At 47.8% G+C, this 21,795-nt stretch overlaps 1 protein-coding gene across 1 annotated transcript in view; it reads left to right on the top strand.

Annotated features, from left to right (window-relative positions):
* LOC136834115 (sodium channel and clathrin linker 1-like) overlaps positions 1-21,795 on the top strand; it is a 191,581-nt gene that overhangs the window by 45,764 nt on the left and 124,022 nt on the right. The window contains exons 7-9 of the mRNA XM_067096374.1: positions 801-1,000; positions 6,142-6,363; positions 6,541-6,730. Coding sequence (XP_066952475.1) covers positions 801-1,000; positions 6,142-6,363; positions 6,541-6,730 — 612 coding nt within the window. The remainder of the gene's footprint in view (positions 1-800; positions 1,001-6,141; positions 6,364-6,540; positions 6,731-21,795) is intronic.

A 21,795-nucleotide genomic window follows, 5' to 3' on the forward strand; every position in this document is an offset into this window, starting at 1 on the left:
TCTTGACAGACAAAGCGTCTACCAGTGTGCAAAGTGCTAGTGTGTTGTGCATGTGGAGGAGGTGGCTGCTCGTCCCACTGGTGCTCCTAGACGAAGGTCCCTGTCCTGCTTCCCTGAACCTGGGAGAAGACATACCAAAGGTCCAAGGGAGGCCGGTGGGGTTTGCCCATGGGTAGTTGCCTCCTCAGTCGAGCCTGTTGCCCTATCCCAGGCTGCGACAGAGCGCCATTGGAAAGGCATCTTAGTCAGTGCACATCAGCTCTCATCAGAATCGGAAGATTCCAGTCCGGACAACAGGAATTGGTGCCGTTACCCAGCTTCATCGCGCCTGCTTAAGAGGCACACCGTCAATGCAGATCGCTCCCCTCTTCCAGTCAAGAGGTATAAGCTGGCCAGTCATAGCCCTCAGCCCTCCTGCAGCTTCACTGATCTGCTTCTTGCCTCTTTTTTTCAGAAAGAAACCCCATCTGCTTGGGACAGCCCAGAGTCCTTTTCATATCTCGATTGCCCTTTTTTTAATTCCCAAGCACCTGAGAGATCTGCTCAGGCGCCCGTTGTCTTCTTCGAAGCTCCCAGCTCCCATCTGCCTTTGAGCATCCGACACCTCCTGAGCGTTGGGCATTCGCCTTCATGTGTCAGATTCCCGCTCCTGAGCATGTGGCTCCAGCTCCCAAGCACCTGGCACCAACTCATGTGCTCAGTGCCACCTTCTCCTCCACAAGCGTGCTCATCTTCCCAAAAAGACCCTTCGTTAGCTTCAATTAAGTGCCAGTTAGTGGAGATTATGGGTTTTTGTAAAGAAAACCCCCAAGGAGACGTCTCCTCTCTTGTCAGATGAGGAGGACTGTGAACAAACATCCCCCTCTCCTTCAGTATATGTTGCCTTACTGAAGTTTTTCCTAGCCAGCTCTCCAGATTTCTTCACACCTGCTGCTCCGGTCTCACCAGCTTCGACCTTCCTTATGAGGAAACAGCCAGATGACAGTGCTAGACTCCCCAAGTTGGTTCTTTCCTCCTCCTCCTCCTCCTCGAGGAAAGCGCTCAGAAAAGTGGATGATTGGCTTGCCTCGAAGAGGGAGTAGGATAAAGTCACATTTGCTTTTTCTTCTTGTAGGCTTATTCAGAGGAGATAACTTTGCTACTCTACTAGAGAAGCTCCGTCTTGTTGATTCGTCTCGATGTGCTGCTTTAGCATCAGCGAAGATTATGTTTTCATCTCCCGAATTGGATCACCTCAAGAACATCTTTAAGGTGTTCAAGGTTTGTACATGCTTTTATTTAATTTGACTTCTGCATCTGTCTGTCTGTCTGTGTCTATCTGCCTGCCTATTTGTCTGTCGTCAAATCTTCTAAGTCAATTTTTGACCTGTTCCTTTCGTCCGATGGACTTGAAATTTTGCATGGTTACTCAGTCCTAGTGACAATACAACCTTGCATGATCAGTAGGTCAGCAATGACCTCTAGTGACCCTACAGTGACCTCAAGTGACCCCACAGTGACCTCTCCCAGTATCTAATGATTTATATGAAACTTCGGATTTTTCACAACTTTGACTCAGTAAAATAACTCTTCAGATTTTTCAGACCTTATTTGGCTCGACAGGATATCAATTTCATTAGCTACAATCATAAATCAGTTACAGTTTGTCAAAACTAAAAAGTACAAAATAAAAAATAAAAAATAAAATTTTTTAAATACGCTTTCATTAAAATGTACTAAAAAGTGAAAAACAAATTTTTGACACAGCCAAAAGTTCTTACAATTAATCATGCCTACCAAAGTCTAAAACCTTTTCTAAAACATGGAACTAAGCAAGCTTGGGAATTAAAATATATATTTCTTTTTCTTCCAGCACCTTCTTTCCAATGTTTCTGCTTGACTATTTTTTAGACATGATTAATTACAAGAAAATCAGCTTTTTGTCTCAAAAGACTTATTTTTCACTTTTTAGTGCATTTACTAAAAGCCTGTTTTAAAATTTGTTTAGATTTTAGGCTTCCTCGATTGGAGTGTTTTTGTTCTGGCAAACAGATGGGGATTGTTTGACCTGGCAGAGGACTTTTCTTCAGACTGGTTGGCGGTGTTGTGGTACTGTGCTGACAAAATAAGTGATCAAAACTCTTCTTTAGAGCTCGCCTCTCTCTTTTCCATGGGAATTTTAAAGAACAGAGAGAGATATGGTGCTCCTTCACCACTAAAGGGGTCACCCAAACCCAGAAGTCTGCTTTCCTTTTCTTACCACTGGACAGATCTCATCTCTTCCGTAAGCACTGTTCAATTATAATTTCACCAGACTTGCAGAAAAGCCCACGCAGGATCTGTTGGCCCAGACTAAGTCAGTCTCCCCTCTGCAACCCTCAGCCCTTCGTGGAGGTTCTAAAAGTCCCAGCCAAGACCAGATAATTTGTCCTCCTTGGGTCCAGTAAAGTCATGCTTTCAAGCCTGCCACCAGAAACAGAGAGTTCAGTCCTTTGTGCTCCGGTAAACCAGACTTCATCCTTTGGGAGTTGGAATGGAACCACAGGGGTGGCAGAACTTGGATCGTCAACAGGTACACCACAAGGAGGGCTGGTGGCCATTCCATTCAGGAGCCTCCTTTAGTCAAGTCTCCAGTTTTCATGACTGCATACTCAGAAGGCTCAGAAGAAGTTTTGGCCCTTTCTCAGGAGGCTTCATTCTCAAGGGTTAATAGAGTTAATCCAGTGGATGACAACTTAGAAGGGTTCTACAAAGTCTCTTGGTAGTCCCTAAGTCATCAGGGAGTTGGAGACCCGTTCTGGATGTCAGTGCCCTGAATCTTTTTGTCAGACAAAATTTCATATGGAAAAGAACCATTCAGTCCTGTCTTCCATCCATCAGGGCTATTGGATGATCACCCTGGATATGCAGGATGCTTGCTTCCATGTCCCAATCCATCTGGACCCTAGGAAGTTCCTGCGGTTCGTCTTCAGGGCAGAGTTCTCCAGTTTCAGCAATGAGACAGGCTAAGCCTAATCTACAGCCCTCAGGCTATTTTAAACGTGGATTTTCGCTTTCTCTGGCAGATGGCTCCATATCCTCGGCATAAACAGCTGCCTTTATTTAATATGCTTTCTAACACTTGTTGGTCAAGGGAAGTGCGTGGAGGACTTACAGAACCGCTCACCTGTCATTTAAGAGGTTGGGTTATTCATAGGAATCAGCGAGCAGTAAATCAGCAACTAACTCTGTATTAGGAGATTATTTGCCAGGGGATGATCCTGAACTCACAAATTTTTCAGGCTTTTCCATCCCCCAAAAGAATCTACTTTTGCCTTCAAACAGCCATTCAGTGGATGAGTCTCTTGGGGACTCTGGCCTGTAGACAGTTTATGATAAAGTTAGCAGGCTGCACATGAGAGCTCTGTGAGCTCTGGTGTTTCTATTCAAATAATTGGAGCAGGAAGACCCAACGCGGACTCCTTCATCTTCCCCATCACATCGAGATCAGCGGACCTTCGTTGGAGGAGTTTTGTGAAGAAACAGACTTTGGGAGAAAGTCTCTTCTTCTGTTGAGCTTCACCTAGACTTTTATTCCGCACCTCAGATCTATTGAGGAGCCCTGGTAAGGACCAAGAAGTTTCCGGGATGCGACATCTAGATGGAACAAAGAAACTTTATATCTGATTTCATAGAAATGAAAGCTATTTGCCTGGGCCTCCAGTCCTTCTCGACTCTGGTCTTTGGCGAGACAGTAATAGTTCATGCAGACAACACCACTGCCCTTTCATTCATCCACGAGCAGCGAGGCACCTCCTCTATCTGCAATATATATAGCGATTTCCTTCTTGAAGCGGAACCAGGTGGCGTTTATCACTCGGTTCATTCAGGGGAGACTGAACGTCATAGCAGACGAGTTGAGCCGTCTCAGGCAAGTCCTTCCAACAGAGTGGACCTTAGACCCCCTGGTCTGCAACAATCTGTGGAGATTGTCGGGCAGACCAACCATAGACCTGTTTGCAACATCGAGGAACCACACTCTTCCTCTTTTCTGTTCCCCAGCCCCAGACCCTCTTGCGTGGGCAACGGATGCCATGCTCCTAGACTAGACGGACCTGGGTGTGTATGCCTTCCCTCCCTTCAGTGACCCTAGTTACTCCATTCTGGCCCAAGAAGTAATGGTTCCCAGACCTGCTTCAGCTGTTGGTGGATTTCCCGAGACTCATTCCACAAAAACAGCCTCTTCTCAGACAATCACACTTCTTCAGGTTCCACCAAGGGTTGTCTGCACTGGCCTGTCGGGCTTCAGACTGTCAGGAGCCTTGTCAGAGTGAAGGTTTTTTCAAAACCAGCAGCAGAGGCTTTTGCTAGATCCAGACAGCTGTCTTCTAGCAAGCTCTATCAATCCAAGTGGACAGTGTTCAGAAGATAGTGCAGCCGTTGTAATGTCTCATCTTCTGAAACATCTATAAGTCAGATAGTGTCCTCTACCATTAAAGGGGTATTAGGTCCCATCCATTTTGTTTTTAAACATAGAGGTCTGGATCTTCATCCAATCCTAGGATCTCCAGCAACCTCATCAGATCGTTTAGAACTTACTATACAAGAGAGGTCTGATTAATCATATCGTGGAATTTGGGATCTCAGTGGAATAGTTAAAATGGCTTTCCAGGTTCGTCACCCAAGACATTCCACAGGTCTCACTAAGAACAAATAATAAATATGATTGTTTGTAATTTTGGAGGACATTAACAAAAATTAAATAAAGCATATTAGTGAGCATATCATAGGATATCATCGTTCACAGCAAAGTTGGCTTTAAGGGTAATGCAGTCTGCCTTTACAAAGTTCCTGAAATCAAGAATGAGTTTCATATCATATTCAAGCCTTATCATTAAACAAGATAGAAACTTAATGTTTCATCCTTGTCTGGGAAGAGATGTTTTCAATGATAAGTTTAGGTACTAGGAAGGAGAATGAGAAGATCAGGGATCTTCTGGCAAATTTGTGCTCTGTTAAAACCTTCTCAATATATTAGAATGCATTGTCTTATGATTTATATGTGAACACCAAGAATATAATGATGGAGAAACTACTAGTACCTAAATAAAATCAGAAAATTATTTAAGTGAGACAAAAATAAAGACCAGTCTGAGCGTCACATTTCCATTATCAATATTGAAGAATAAAGAAACTGTTAAAATGTTGCAAAATGAAACAGAAGTAGAAAAACTAGCATTAAAAAATTAAGAAGGTGAAATTGAAATAAATATATTTAAAATAAAAATGTACTACTAAACCTGGAAAAAAACATAAAAAATCAATAATAATAGACTAAAAACGATGATCGAAATGAAAAGACTGATGGACAAAGATTACTATTAGATATATCACTACTTGTGGTTTGATGTGTCAATTGTCACAACACATTTAGACGCTACCATTCCATTTTAGGACAATTAACTCATCAAGTCACGATAGCTAATAACATCATGGTAGCCATCGGAAAACTTCCTTTGCTGCAAAGTTCCCATTAAAGTAGGGGTGACCATGACTATACTGTACTGCCATGACTACAGATTAAGATGAGCACCGACCAGAGGCAGAACCCACCTTCAGTAGCTCTTATGGATTACTGTATATATTACTGCAAGTATATGCATTCTATGTATTTCATAAATATTGTCCTTTGCAAACTCATGCGCACGAGTCGCCATGTCTGCACTCTGCACATGCACGTGTCATCTCTTCCTGTTCCTCTTGGCACAAATTGCATGCCTTGCAGAGCCTCCCTGTATATACCTTTTTGCTGTATGGAATAAAGCAACCTGTGACTCGGGATATTATTTCTCCATCTCTGCAATCTTCTGTCTTCTCCTACAAGATATCATCACATATCACCAGCTCTCTTACCAGGTAAGGAAACAACAAGCATTGTATCAATGCTAGCAACTTTTCTATTTCAAAGTCATTACCTTTCTTAATGACCTAATAACAAATGTTGATGAGGCAATCCAAGTCAGACTGGTGCGAATATTCAATGAATGTCTGAAGAAGAGCAAAACTCCAGAAGAGTGCAGTAAAGCCATCCTCATTCTATTCTACAAAAAAGGCGACCCCAGGGACATGAACAACCAACGACCAATCAGCCTCCTTTAATGTTATTTATAAGATCTTCACCAGAGTTATCACTAATCGAATTGCAGGTAAGCTTGATGAAAATCAGCCAAGGGAACAAGCAGGCTTTAGAAGAGGCTACTCCACAATTGACCATCTACAAACAGTAAACCAGATCATTGAGAAAACAAACAAATATAAAATCCCACAAGTAGCAGCACTTGTAGATTACACCAAAGCATTTGACTCGGTCAAAACTGAGGAGGTCATGTCAGTGCTGGAAGAACCGTGAGTTGACTCAGTTTACATCAATGTCCTCCATCACACCTATGACCATGCAACATCATTTATTCGCCTCCACAAGGACTTGGAACCATTCCAGCTCAAGAGAGGAGTCAGACAAGGTGACACAAGCTCACCCAAACTGTTTACTGCCTGCCTGGAGAGAGCTTTCCGACAACTCAGCTGGCAAGAAAAAGGAATAAGAATAGATGGAGAATGCCTAAGTCACCTAAGATTTGCTGATGATGTCATTATCATTGCCCCCACCAAAGAAGAGCTTCAACAAATGCTCACCAAGCTAAATGAAGCAAGCAAGTCGGCAGGCCTCCACATGAATTTCCATAAGACCAAAGTCATGAGCAATAAATACACTGTAAATGCAGATGACATACTTGAAATTGAAAATCAACAAATTGAGGAAGTGGACCATTACATCTACCTTGGACAACGAATCTCTCTACCAGAGACCTTCAAAGAGAGCGAAATATAAAGAAAAATAACCCTCGGTTGGCAGGCGTTTGGAAGAGCCAGTGCAGTGTTAAAAAATAAGAAGATTCCTATCATCTTAAAAAGGAAAGTCTATGATCAGTGTATCCTCCCCACTGTCACCTATGGGGCCGAAACTTGGAATCTAACAAAAAAGCTTTCCCTTAAATTACGAACAATGCAGAGGGCACATGAGAGAATTATGCTAGATCTAACTTGGAAGGATAGAAAAACAGCTAAATGGATACATCAAAAAACTAAAGTAAAGGATATCCTTGAAACCATCAGTAAGCTCAGGTGGAACTGGGCGGGGCACATTGCCAGGATGACAGACAACAGATGGACATCACAAACAACCTACTGGATGCCCCAAGGATACACAAGAAACCGAGGAAGACAGAAAACCCACTGGCGAGATGACATAGACCAACGTAAACAACAGTAGCACAGAGCAGCAGAGGATAGAAATCTGTGGGAGAACCTGGGGAAGGCCTACATCCAACAAAGGACTTTTGAAGGCTGAAATGATGATGATGTCCATGTATCCCACCTCCTTTCAATTTGGAATCAGCTATATAATTACTTGGTAAATTAGTTATATGAAAATGTTATTTTCATGGTAAAATTAAGTTTCATATATACTTATCAAGTAATTACAGAGTCGGAGCCCTCCCTCCTCCCCTCGTATGGACATCAGGGCACAAACGTACGGTAGACTTCCTTCACACTTGCTCAGAGGGCTCTCATGTCCTGACAAAATGCCCCCTCATTCCACAGTTTCCACAATGACTTCCACTTACTCCTACTCTCCTTTCACCCTGGCAGTCTCTCATTCGATGTCCCACCTTTCCGCAGCCGAAACACTTCAACTCATTCACTTGTGGGCAGTCCACCAACATATGTCCTCTCTGTCTACAGCCAAAACACTCGCCATTGGCCAATCTGCAATCCGCTTTCACATGCCCAGTCCTTCTACACCTGTAACATTCTTTATCAATACTACTCATTCCCATCTGACTTCCCCTCAAATTCACATTCGGTCTACTCACACTTCCACTCCTAAACCTCTCTCGGCTTCTGCTCCAGTTCCTTTTCCCGTTATTCCTCACATTCACTCGCACATTCTTTCTTCCTCTTTCCACCCGGTCTGCATCACACCAATCTCCTCACTCGCCAAAGCATCCTTATACAGAGTATGTCCTTCCATTTACAACCTCAGACCCAACATACATCTCCTTTGGTTCATCGTCATCTACTCAGATCTTCTAGGATTTCTAAAACATCCTCCCAATTTAGGCTCTTCCCCAACCACTGCTTCTGATCTTTTTTTTTTTTCTCATTCAAAATTACCCTAATTTTTCTGGAATGGTGGCCAAGAACTTGCACATGAGGTGTTTGTTTTCCTCCATCCCTTCCTCTCCATACTTCCACCTGGCCAAAGTTTCTAACCTGTGGGCATGCAAGCCCACTTTCTTCTCCAACTTTCATTTTCGCCTCCTTGAACCTATCATTCTTGTATACAACACCTCCCTTCATTCTCTTCATCTGCCTAATCACTCTATCCTTCACAGACTCATACCCTGGCTCACCCTCACACATACTTCTACAGCACATCTTTAACCATCCATTCAAGAACTCTCCCAGCTGCTTCATCCACACACTGTCATTCTCCCCATACTTCAGCTACAATACTTTTCATACTCATCAAAAAACTCATGTCTTTTCCCTTCCTGATATAAAATTTCTCAATTGGCAACCTTCCTTAGGAACACTGTTTTGGCCTCTTTCACCTCTGCCTCACTCAAACCTTCACCACTATTAATACTACTACCACTTCCTCTCTTCCAATTATTCTCAACTTCCGATTCTAAATCCGGGAACTTGACTCCTCTTCCCTCACACCTCTCCCCTTTCGTGTTCTCTTCTTCTTTCCCTTTCTTTCCTCATCACTTTCACTCACCTCACTCATACAGCCTTCATCCATGGCAGGTACTTCCCTGCCTTTCTTACTTCCCTTCCTTTCTTAGTGATTTCCTCCTTTGCACCTTTTACCTCATCGTTCTCACTTTCCTTTCCAACATTGGGCCCTCTCTTAGCCATTTCAGCCATCTTCTTCTCCATTGCCTCCATCTTTGCAACCAATTTATTTTCCCTTACCTGGCCTTTCTCATCCATCACCTCCATTCTTGCAACCAATTTTATTTTCCCTTAGCTGGGCTTCCCCTAACTTATCCTGCATGCTGACCATCATGCACATCATTCTATCCAACGTCTGTGTCCAGCCTTGCTTCCCTTCACCTGACCCAACACCTTCCAAACCTGCTCCCCCCGCCTTCTCCAATTATGCACCCCACTCTTTCTTTACTCTCTGAGGCCCCATGTTGGGCACCAAAATATTATGTAGGAGCTTTTTATTGTACGCAGTTGGGGCAGTATGATGGGAACAGATTTGGAGGTAATTAAATGAAACTTGACTTTCCTTAACCTGATTTATTACCTTAATACTACAATGGTCATCAGAAAAAACCTTAATCTGATAAACTTATCCTCCTATTCCTAGCTTAGCCTAAATTAATACTACAGCTACCCCCAAAAGAACCTAAACCTAATTCATAAACCTAAATCTATAGTGTTCCCCCCAACTATGGTCTCTGAGACGTCTTCAGATTAGGAGTTGATGTCCTTCTTCCTACTGGAGAGATTAACACCTATTTTTTTTTTCTTTTTCCTCCTTTCCAACTGCTGTCAAACTTTCTTTGCAGCGTGTCGAGATCAGCACCTTTTAGGGTTTAGCGTCATGTATGGAGGAACAGGAAGAAGAGCCACCTGACCAACTGTTTGTTCCGACACAATATACAAACCCTCGGTCCTTTACATTAGGGGATTACTTTCAGGCGTAGGCTGGAAACGGCCGTTGAACTTCAAACAAGGTGGTTAGGCAGTTAACTACTGTCCGGGAGGCGGGAGTACCGCCTGCCCCAGTGATGTAAACATTCAATTTGCTTTTCGGCCCGTTGTAGCGTTCGGATGTTGATCTTCGCCGCTCTCTGCCTGACAGCAATTTTTCTTCTCTTTGGTGGGAAATTCTTTGTTTTTTCTTTTCAATCATGGAAAAACCAACTAAGCCCTCCTATCCCCAGCGTGTGTGTCCCGGGGTAGGGGGGAAGAAATGCAATTCTTTTAGATCTCGAGTCGACGTGGACCCACACGCCCTCTGTACATCTTGCAGGGGACATGTGTGTTCACGCGACGATACTTGTAGTGAGTGTTGTTTGTGGTCCTCCGAGCAATGGGGCAAGTTCGAAGGGAGGCAATGTTACTGTCGTAAGCCTACCAAGGAGTCATCCAAGGAAATCGCCCCCAACGACTCCGTTGGTGGCGATGTGTCGGGCTCGTTTCTCCCTCCCGGCGAACTTCCCTTCTATTCCCTCTCCCTCGGTGAGGACTCCCCCTCCCCTTCCTCTTACGTTTCTTCATTTGTGGAGGGGCACGGGGAGAGTTGGACCCAACATCCTCTCGGAAGTCTCTTCCCGTTCGGAGGGGAGTTTTCCTCCAGAGCAAGTGGAGGCTTCGCTCTGACCCGACTCTTGCTTCAGGTCCCGGACTGGATAGCCAGACACTGAATCCCAGCACATCCTGGCTACACCTGGGCCTACCTGGCTCGGCACTGGAGGGATTGGCTCCCCTGCACCCCCCTCCAGTCACGACCCACGCAGCAACGACAGCCACTACGACAACCGTCACCTTCTCGAGGTTCGTCCAGGTGCCGATTTCAGTGGCTTTGCACCTGGACACCCAAGTGTCGGCGTCATCCGCAGGCCAGCACGCTGTTCCACTGCCGCCTGGCTTCCTGGCTCCATTCATGCGTGCTGGCCCCTCCTACATGGTGACATCATCATATCCATATGTGACTGTCGCTGCCCCTGTTGCTGACCATGGCCTGCCCTCGGATACGGTTCCTCGTCTGACTTTCCAGCCCGGCCTTCCATCCCCATTCCATCGACCCTGGCGCGGCCCGACTTGAATCCTCACGCGGAAGGGGCGGCACCTGCATTCCCGGCCCCGCCCACTTTTGTTCCTAATAGACGCGCGGCTCTCTCCGGCCAGGCAAATGCTGGCCTGAGCTCCGCTGTCGCTGCTCGGGATGTGCCTTCTGGTGCAGCCCCTCCTGCTGTTCCTGAGTCGGCGGCCGCGCTTTCCTGGCTTGGGGATTTGACTGCTGTCCTGAAGCAGATGGTGAAGAAGAAGATGTCTAGGAAGGTGTCGTCGTCGTCTTCATCTTCATCTTCATCATCGTCGTCTTCAAATCTGCTGCTTCTTCCGCTTCTCCTTCCGAGGCTTCGGCCAAGAAGAAGTCTGCCTCTCCCCGCTAAGAAACCTCGTGCTGAGACTTCTAAAGGGTCTGCCTCCTTCCACAGGGAAGGCAGTGGGATCTCTCTTCGGCTCTTCCCGATCCTCGGATCAGGGAACCGCTGCCCGCCCTTGGCCAGGGGCACCGGGAGCCAGGGCGTGCAGACCAAGGTCGGCACTCCCCCCGCTGCGCCTAAGAAACTTCCTGCATCTAAGGCCAGCGAGTCCGCGTCGGACACTCGTCCGCGAGTTGCTACGAGTACCCAGGTCTCCAAGGAGACTCGGGTACCCCAGTCTGATACGGTTGACATTTCTCGCCGTACGGACCAGGGCGTGGGGTGAGAGAAAGAGCCGGGGCATGCAGGTGCTCCGTCTCTTCCTGCTGGCACTCCTTCAAGTACCAAGTCAGGTTCCCGGGACAGTGCTTCAGCCCCGCGGGGCCGAACGCAAGGAGAGGTAGGGAAGAAGTCCCCTACTCAGTCTTCCCAGAGGTTCCGGCCTCGAAGAAGTCTGGGCGCGTCCAGAGGACAGCGCAAGCTAGCCAGCCAGCCAGCCAGCCCGCGTTTGACTCCTCCCAGTCCCCGGCCACGTCCGCACGGCCAGCCTGGCTCGGGGGAGGCGAGTGCGCGGCTTGGCTCTCGCGAGCCGCTCCACTCTCCTCGGGAGATCGTTTCACCTGGGCTGAAGCGGTCTCCTCGACCCGGGGGCTCGTCATCACCGCAGGTTGGTGACCGCTCTCGGCCCGCTGTCTCTGCTGGTTCTGCCAGTAAAAGCAGTGGAAGCACCCGATCTTCCTCGCCTGTCCCCTCCGCCCCTTCGGTTTCTCCCAGGGGGTGCGAGTCGGAGAGGAGGAACTCTGGGGATTGTTCTCCTCAGAGTTCTACTGAAGGGGGGTATGCACCTGGCTCAGTCCTTGGCTTGACCAGGTCCTACGCCCGCGTAGTTCAGGAAGGTCCTCGGGGATCTGCCGAGGTTCTCCCTCCTGCAGGGAGAGTAGTTCGGGAGGACCGCACTCTGGAAGGACTCGAGGGTCCTCTGCCCCAGGATGCGGACACCCCCGAAATACAGAGGACTTTTGCAGAGGTTATCGCGCTGATTCGTCAGCACAATGACCTCGGGGAAGGGACCACGGCCTCGTCTGTGGATCGTCCGTCGCGCCTCGAATCCTTCTGGGGACCCAAGAAGGAACCCAAGGTTTCGGTGGGGCTGCCATGGTCCACGCTTGCCGAGGGGGTACTCGATCAGGTGAACGGTCTTGTGTCTGGGCAGGACAGTTCGCTTCGATCAAGCTGCTCGGACAAGCTTCTTCTTCTTCTTCTTCTTCTTCTTCTTCTTCTTCTTCTTCTTCTTCTTCTTCTTCTTCCCCCCCCCCTCGTCAGAAGCGTTTCTACGCACCAGCGGAAGGGGCGTTGCTGATCAAACAGGTTGACCTGGACCTGACTCGTTTGGATCCGGGTCTGTCGTTGCAGCAATTGACTGCAGAGAACATATCCCTCTCTCAGCAAGAAGCTGCAACCCTGGAAGCCACCGCCATGGTGGCGTTCCAAGCAGTCTCCTGGCTTGATCTGTGGTCATTCACAGTATCGAAGGTAGCTGTTTCTCAGGCGCTATTGTACCTGGGGAGGATTCCGCCTTTGGGAGACTGTGCCAGTCTGGAGGTAGGGCCATTTCTACCTCGCCACCAGACTGCAAACCTGTGGGCAAACCTTGTGCTAAGCGGAGAAGGGATGCTGTTCTCTTTCACTTTGCCAGGTCCGTAGGTCCCGAGTCAGCTGGGTATCCCTGCCCCTAATGGACCGTTGCTGGGTTCCTCCTCTCTTCCCTAGAGAGTTGGTGGGCGCCGCGGTGGACAAGCGCCGTGCCGATGACAGCGACCAGCTTGTTCACCAGGCAGTGGCCAAGACTTCCGGGTCTTCTCATCCCACTGCAGCCAGGTCTTCGGGCCAGGCTGGCACTTCCTCAGCCCTAAGAAGTCCCAGTCTTGAAGGGGCCCCAAGGAACACCCAGCCTTCTTCCTCGAGAAGGGGGGTCACTCCCGCCCTTTTCAGCCCTCTTTCCAAGCCGGTAAAGGGGGCAAGGGTAAGAAGAAGAAGGGGAAATGCTAGGGGCGGCGTTCCCCCCCAAAAGCTGCCGAAGGTGGGGGGGTGCCTGTCGAGCCATTGGGCAACGTGGCAGCAACATGGAGCCGAGACCTGGATAGTGGATGTCCCTTCGAAGGATATCCTACCCCTCACTTACCTCCCCTCACCTACACTCCGGTCCATCTCCAAACATATCTACCAGGTTCGTGAAGGGCACCACACTACAGCAAGAAGTGCAAGCCATGCTGAACAAGAGTGCTGTAGAAGTCGTGTCAAACCAGTCTCCAGGCTTTTACAGCCGCGTCTTTCTCGTAGAGAAGGCCTCAGGGGGATGGAGACCGGTCATAGACCTCTCTCCCTTGAACCGTTTCATTCGCCAGACTCAGTTCACGATGGAAACAGCGCAAACTGTGCTGGCCTCCATCAGGGAGAACGACTTCATGCTTACGGTGGACTTGAGGGATGCGTATTTCCAGGTACCCATCCATCCGTCCTCGCGCAAGTACCTCCGCTTTGTCCTCGGGAGTCGGTCTTCCAATTCAGGGCACTTTGCTTCGGCTCTCGACCGCTCCCAGGTGTTCACGAGTTTTTCTCTCTCGTGTCAGCTTGGGCCCACTTTCGCCGGGGATATGTCTACTGAGGTATCTCGACGACTGGCTAGTCCTGGCGAACTCTCGCTCAGTTGCTACAGGACAGGATCGGCTCCTCGAGTTTTGCCGGGATCTAGAGATCATGGTAAATCTGGAGAAGTCAGATCTCACCCCAAGCAGAGGACAAAGTACCTGGGCATGCTGATAGAAATACGGTGGCAGTGAAAGTCTTTCCTCGGACTCTTGTATCAGCAAGTTCAGGCAGGCAGCACAGTTGTTCCTGTCACGACAGGAGCAACCAGCTTACAGGCAATGGCAAGTGGTCATCGGTCACCTGTCGTCATTGGAGAAACTAGTACCTCACGGGCGTCTTCACCTGTGGTCTCTCCAGTGGAGACTAAAGGAGTATTAGTCCCAGTCCCAAGACCCCAGTCCTTCCTCCCATTCCTCTTTCCGAGGAGGTGAGACCCTCTTGATAGGACCTTCACTGGTGGTTAGACGACGACTGGGAACCTCCACCTGGAGGAGTTGCTGACTTCGGGAGTGTGGCACCGAGACAACAAGCACCTTCACATCAACATTCTGGAGCTCAGCGGCCTTCCTGGCTCTCCAGGAGTTCAGGATGCAGTGGGACACTCCGTGGTGATGGCGACAATACCCACGGTAGTGGCATATGTCAACAAGCAGGGGGACTGGTGTCATCAGCTTCATCGATTGGCAATGCAGGTGCAGTGGGCAGTAGCTCCTCGGTAGAGCTGTCAGCCAGATACATTCCAGGCAAGAGGAATGTAGTGGCAGACAAGCTCAGCTGCCAGAGCCAGGTGGTAGGGACCGAATGGTCCCTCCATCAGGAAGTAGCGGAAAGGCTGTTCGAGCCTGTGGGGCGTCCCAGCCATCGATCTGTTTCGCCACCGGCACAACAGAAAACTCCAGGTCTTCTGTTCTGTCGTGCGGACCCATGGGCCGCCATGGGACGCGTTCCCAACAACCCGTGGGACAATCTCAAACACGTCACGCCTTTCCTCCATTCTGTCTGATTCGTCTGGGTAATCAGCCAGTGATGATCACCCCAAATCTCAGAATGACTCTGGTGGCACCCAAATGGCACAGGCCAGCTTGGTACCCGGACCTGCTAGCTCCTCCGAGGCACCGAGAGAGATTCCCCTGGCCCAACCTTCTCGTCAACCTCACGCAGAGCGGTTCCATCTGGCAATGCATTCCCTGTGTCTTCACGGCTGGAGGTTATCCACCATCTCAAGCGAGAAGCGAGGCTTTTCACGCGCAAGAAAGCAATGAGATGCAGGATACCTCAGAAGATCCCCTCCCGCAGCTGTATACCAGGAAAGTGGCCGTCTTCTGTGGTTGGTGTCGTGGCGGTGTCTCGGTCTGAGCTGCTGTTCAGCAGGTTGCGGACTTCCTTTGTCTTCCTTCGCCGAGAAGCTTCTCTCCATTCAACAGTAAAAGGCTACCCGCGCCACACTCGCCTAGTTCTTGCGGCTGAAAGGAGTAGACATCTCTTCCCTTTCGAGATTCTCTACTCATGAGAAGACCGAACGTCTGCCCACCCAGGATCTCAGGCCCCCTGCGTGGGATGTGACTCGTTCTAAGGAGCCTGACCTCATTGCACCGCACGCAGCCTTTAAGAGAGTCGTCAGACAGATCTGCCCTCAAGACCGTTTTCTTGCTTGCCCTGCCATCGCGAAGAAAGTTGGCGAAGCTTCATGGACTTTCCTTTGATGTTAAGCACTCAGGGGATGGGGACTGGGGGGTTACGCTCGATTTCATCCAGTTTCGTGCGAAGACTCAGAACCCTTCCGGTCCCTGCCTTGCGGTTAGTCCTTCACGATCCCCTCCCTAGAGGACTTTGTAGGAAATGATCCAGACGAGATGCTACTGTGTCCTGTTAGTGCTGGGGCGCTATCTGAAGAGGACTTCGGCACCTCGGCCTGAGTGCCGATGACTGCCCGTTCACTGGCTCGACCAAGAAAAGTGTCAAGACTACCATCTCTTTTTGGCTTCGTGAGACAATAAGAGAGCTGTACTCTGCTGCAGGAGAAGACGACACCGTACGGCGCTATCTCCGAGAGCTCACGAGGTCCACAGCATTGGTCCGCCCCCATTCCGGTTAGAATATGTCGGCACCACAGGTACTGAAGGTGGGGTGTGTGGTCCTAACAGACTACCTTCACTTCCTTCTACCTCCGGGATGTTGCACACAAGTCCTGGACACTTTTTCCTTGGGTCCTGTGGTGGCTGCTCAACAAAGTTATGTAGCTTATCCAGCTCCCCTAACGGGACAGGTTGCATCTCGCCTATGTTGTACGGTGTGATTGGGAGAATGAATGTTGAGGACTGGCCTCTTTTCATTCTCCCTATCCTGGCTCTCTTCCCATGGGCAGGAGCAGACGTGCGCTACAAGCTGGACCGGGCGATCGAGGCAGGTAAGCACATAACGTGAGCTTCCGTTCTATTCCCTTTCAGGTTAATAGAAGCAACCCCACTCCTTTCTCTTGCAAGGGAGAAAGAGTAAATGACTTTGAGACAAACCCAATGCTTGTATTTGCCTTATTGTCATCCGACGTCATTTCTTCCTAGCCTACTTTGCATGAACTGATGTTTCCTCTTTCATGCAAAGGGACCCAGAAGTCTGACAACTGATCTGCGTTTCCTACAACCCGATCTTTTGTCAGAGGTATTTTTCCCTTCCTCGCTCTTACGACCAGGAAGGGAAGACAAGGTGGTGAACTCCAGTCAGTTCAGAGAGACTTTACTTTCTCTCAGATTCTCCCTCCTAACTCAGTTAGTCTCTAATGTCAAAGGACCGAGGGTTTGTATATTGTTCCGGAACAAATAACAATTTTTGACTGTATGTATTTTCCTAACTTCATACAAACCAGGTCCCCACTTTTGCCCACCTCATGCCACCCCTCGAAATCTGTACATGGGCGAAAGGCAAATTGGAATGTTTACATCCGGGCAGCGTTGCTCCGCCTCCCGGACAGTTAACTGCCCAACCACCTTGTTTGAAGTTCAACGGCCGTTTCCAGCCTACGCCTGAAAGTATCTCCCTAATGTAAAGCACTCAGGTTTAGAGAAGTTAGAAAATACAATTTACTTAAAAATTGCCATGGCTTTTCTGCAATCTGGCAGCTTCGCATTCTCTATGTTCCTTATCACTTCTCTGCCTTATCCCTTCCTCTATTTGCAACAGCTCTTCTACAGTAATTGTCCTCTCTTATACAGTAATATTCTAATCTGTTGTCCTCTGAAGTAAATCCAGTGCATCAACTTCTGCGCATTTTATTGTTTCATCAGATGCTACAGCCACGAGGTAGGCCAACAACAACAACACAGACTTTTCACCACAGTTCCTGTCAGTAGATAACTACTCCCAAATAGCTCCTGCTAAGGAAGTATCCTAACTCCTCAAGCTGCCTGCACAGTGGGTTGAAGGGGAGCAAGTCACTCTACCCTGACACACTTAGCAAACTGCAAGTAAAAAAAGAAAAAACAAACATGTAACTTAATTAATCAAACAAACATAAACCAATACACACACAAATGCTTATAAAAACAAAAACAATCACACAAACCCATTTTTTCACACTACCACCACAAGAATCCTCCCTCCAAGAAGTAAGTCTTCCTATTGTAAAGGACCAAGGGTTTGTATATTGTGTAGGAACAAATGATAAATTTTTTAAGTAATTTGTATTTTTCCTAACTGTACAAACCTGAGGTCCTTTACAAGTTATGCCCACCTCAGCCACCCCTCATTCTGCTTCCTGGCCCCCTCGATGTGGGACCATCTTGACGTGGTGAGGGGGCTCTTGAACTCCAAGAATTTGTTCCCAGGTTTGAGTCCAAGACCCCCTCGATTTGGGACCACCTTGACGTGGTGAGGGGGCTCTTGAACTCCAAGAACCTGTTCCTGGGTTTGAGTCTAAGTGTCCCTTATACCATTATATATATATATATATAGCTTTTATTTTATTATTAATTTTTGTGGAAAGACTGCAATTGCTAAAATTTATTGGACCTGATAAATAGGAAAAGATATGATAACTGGGATTGGGTTTATATCCAAAGCTAAATACTGGGAACTGATGGTAGGACCATCAACTGCTGACAAAAATCCTGTTAGGACCTGAGAGATATCAGGCGGAACTGTTCTTTAGGGCTGGACCATGAATTCATCCTCTGGTTCTGGGATAGGACTCTCAGCATTCTATCTGGTTTGCCCATAACATGATTAGAGTGGGGATTAGTAAAAATTCACAAAGAAAATACATTTTTAGTGAGTATTCACGTAATATATTTTTAGTGAGTATATATGGAAACCTGAGTATGTATGTGTTTATTGTGTGAGTGTGTTCCAGTATGAGAGTATGTACCTCTGTGCAGTTTTTATTTTCATTTTCATTCATTCATCACTATATCGAATGACCTATTTGGTACCAGTGCTAGCTTCTAGCCTAGACCTGTCATTTCATCCAAATCCTTCGGGCCTCCTCTATGAGAGCTGATAGTCAGCTCAGCGGTCTAGTTAAACTGTCTTGATAATAATAATAATCTGCTTCCTGGGCCAAAAGGCAAAGTGAGTGTATACCGACTGGGTGGGCGGGACTCCCACCCATAGTCAGTAGTTAAATATGTACTCCATCACCTTGTTTCAAGTTAAGCGGCTGTTTTCAGCTTCGCTGAAATTAATTCCAATTGTAAAGAATTGTAAAGGACCTCAGGTTTGTATAGTTAGAAAAAATACAAATTGCTTTAAAAATTTGTCATTTTTCATATTTTTCTTTCTACAATTACAACTTTCAAGTAAGTAACTTACCAAGTACAGGCAGTCCCCGGTTAACGGCGGGCTCGGTAAACAGCGATCCGGTTTTATGGTGCTTATCTAGCGACGAAAATCAGCAATTTGCGATTTCCTCTTATTGGCGCTGATGATTGGGTATTGGTGCCAATACAGCTCATATCTAACAAATAACTGAAAATCGGTATATGCTGAAAAGCCCCAAAACTTTTATCCCTCCGATTTTCTGTTACGTGAGCGATTTTTAAGTTATCATCACACCCTCAGAATGGAACCCCCACCGATGACTGGGGATTGCCTGTAATTATGTAGCATTAGTTTCTAACTCACACAGCAGCCTTTTATTTAAAAATCGCAGTAGCACTTCAATAGTTTAGTGTAGGTGACAAGTCTGCCCACTAACGGGAGTGCTGGAAACGACTTAGCAGATAACCTCATTCTGTTTATGCCGGGTCAAGAGTAAACATTGGGGGTTTGCAGTAGTCTTTTGTTCATTGGTTTTCGGTTAAATAACTGGATTTCGGTGAAGTATTATCACTTATTTTTAGTAGCCTTCAAACTTTGATGGCTTTCAGTATCAGTTTTTCTAGCTTTGTTTTTATTATGTCTGATTCAAGTTTATCTGGTTTCCACTACTGTTGCGATGGTTGTAAAACCAGATTGATTAAATCTTCATATGGCTCTCATATAATTTTCACTAATGCTACATAAGTAGTGGAGTTAGGAGAGAACTTGTGCTGAATGTAATGATTGGCCTGAGCGCCCAGCACTAGCTCCTGAGCACCTAGCACCAGCTCCTGAGCGCCCGGCGCCAGCAATCAAGCGCCCAACACCAGCAATCAAGCACCTGACACCAGACGAGCATAAGTGGAAGGTACTTAAATCTCACCTAGACAAGTAAGGGATAGGAAGAGAGATTGCGGGCTCTAGAGCTGAGAAACATGCTTCATTTAGCCTAGAATCTATTCCTAAGCCTAGGTTAGAAGATATCCCCAGTATTCCTTCCTTCCCACTTTTTCTCCTTCTACTAGCCCTCCTACTTTTAATCCACCCACTCCCACACCTGGCTCCCTTGCTTCCAACCCTTGCCATTTCCAGTCTCGAGTTTAGGTTTGACAAGAAATTTAATGGAAGTTTAATACCTTGAAGTGGAGTCTAGAAATCATGCCACACACAATCACTCCTAGAACAGAAATTCACTGTCCTCTCCCTGAACCTGGGAGAAGACATAGCAAAATTCCAAGGGAGGCCGGTGGGGTTGGCCCATGGGCAGCTGCCCCCTCAGTCGAACTTGTTGCACGTTCCCAGGTATCGGCAAACAGCCACTGGAAAGGCATCATGACAGGTGAAAGTGTTGTGCAAGTGGAGGAGGTGGCTTCTTTTCCCACCAGTTCTCCCAGACAAAGGTCTCTGTCCTGCTCCCCTGAGCCTGGGAGAAGACATGCTGGAAGTCCAAGGGGGGCTGGTGGGGTTTGCCCATGGATAGCTGCCCCCTCAGTCTAGCCTGTTGAGTGTCCCCAGGTATTGACAGACAGCCACTGGAAAGGCATCTTGATGGATGTGCACCAGGTATTGTCCAGTTCCAAGGATTCCGGCAGGAGACGGTGCAAGTGCCATCTTGATGCATCGCGCCCTTGGAAGAGGCATGCACATGATGTTGCAGCTGTTCTCCGCTGCCGTTAAGCGGTATAAGGAGGTGAATCTTAGGTTAGCCTTCTTGCAGTTTCGCTATGGATCCCTCTGCCTCGGTCCAACATCCACTCTCTCCATGGGACAGCCCGAGGCCGTCTTTCCTGAGCGCCCAGTTGTTGAATACCCTTACTTTGCCCACAAGCACACAATGAACCCTCTCAGGCACCCGTCATTTTCATCCAGGCGCCCAGCTCCTCCTGAACGCTCAGCGCCTCCTCCCAAACGCTCAGTGCCTCCTCCCGAACGATCGGCGCTTCCTCCCAAACACTCAGAGCCTCCTCCCGAGGACCTGACACCAGCTTCCGAGTGCCTAGCGCCAGCTCCCGAGCGCCCGACCATGGGTCTCCTATCCTATGCAGCTCTCCTTCACTTTTTGCTGGCAGGCTTTCCTACCTTTTTTGGCACCAACTGCCCTGGTCTTGCTTGCCTTAACCTTCCTGATGAGGAGTCATCCAGATGACAGATCTAGGTTCCTCACAATGGTGCTTTCCTTGTCTTCTAGGAAAGCACTTGAAGATTGAAGATTGGCTTTGTGCTAAGAGGGTGTAAGGTAAGGCTTCATTCGCCTTTCCTCCCTCGCACTTGGTCAGTAGGAGGTGTCTTTCCTACACCATTGGGGAAGCCCCTTCTTCCCGACACTCGGCATTTTCATCAGCGAAAAAAGAAGTTGGAACATCAGCAGAACCAAGACCACCTTGTCAAGGACCTCTTGATACCAGCGAGTTTTTCAGCTTCTTGGACTGGACGGTGGGAGCACTAGTCAAGAAGATTGAAGATGGCAATGATTTAGTAGAAGACCACCTCCGACTGGCTAGGAGTCCTTTCTCATGCAGACAAGGCCATCAGGGATAGTTCTCTTGAACTTGCAGATCTTTTCTCCCTGGGGGTTTTGAAGAGAAGAGTATTATGGTGCTCCCTTACCCCTAAAGAAGTCACTCAGACCCTGAGGTTGGACCTCCAAAAGAAGTCAACTCAGGATCTTCTGGCTCTTTCTTCCAAATGCCCCAAGGATTCGTCTGTGTCTTTTCCTGAGAAGTCTCATCTCCAATATCCCTTTCATGGGAGTAAGCCCAAGTCACAGTCTAGGACCCGATCCGGTGTTCATTTCTTGGTCAGGACTATCAAGAGGAGCTCCACCAAGTCCTTGCCCAAGAAGTGAGGAAGAAGTCCTCCATGCACAAGTGGGAGCCAGACTTCTCGAGTTTTGGGAGAAGTGGAGTGCTAGAGGGGTAGAGCAGTGGATTGTCAAGGTTCTGAGGGAGGGCTACTCCATTCCATTCATGGAGAGCCCCTTTTAGTCACTTCTCCCATTGTATTGATGACCTGCTCAAGAGGCTTGGAGTAACATTAGGCCCTTTTGGAGGAGGTCTCCTCTCTCCTTCTCAAGAGAACCATAGAAGAAGTCAAGGACACCAACTAT

Source organism: Macrobrachium rosenbergii, chromosome 53 (genome assembly GCF_040412425.1).
Source record: "Macrobrachium rosenbergii isolate ZJJX-2024 chromosome 53, ASM4041242v1, whole genome shotgun sequence".
Lineage (NCBI taxonomy): Eukaryota > Metazoa > Arthropoda > Malacostraca > Decapoda > Palaemonidae > Macrobrachium > Macrobrachium rosenbergii.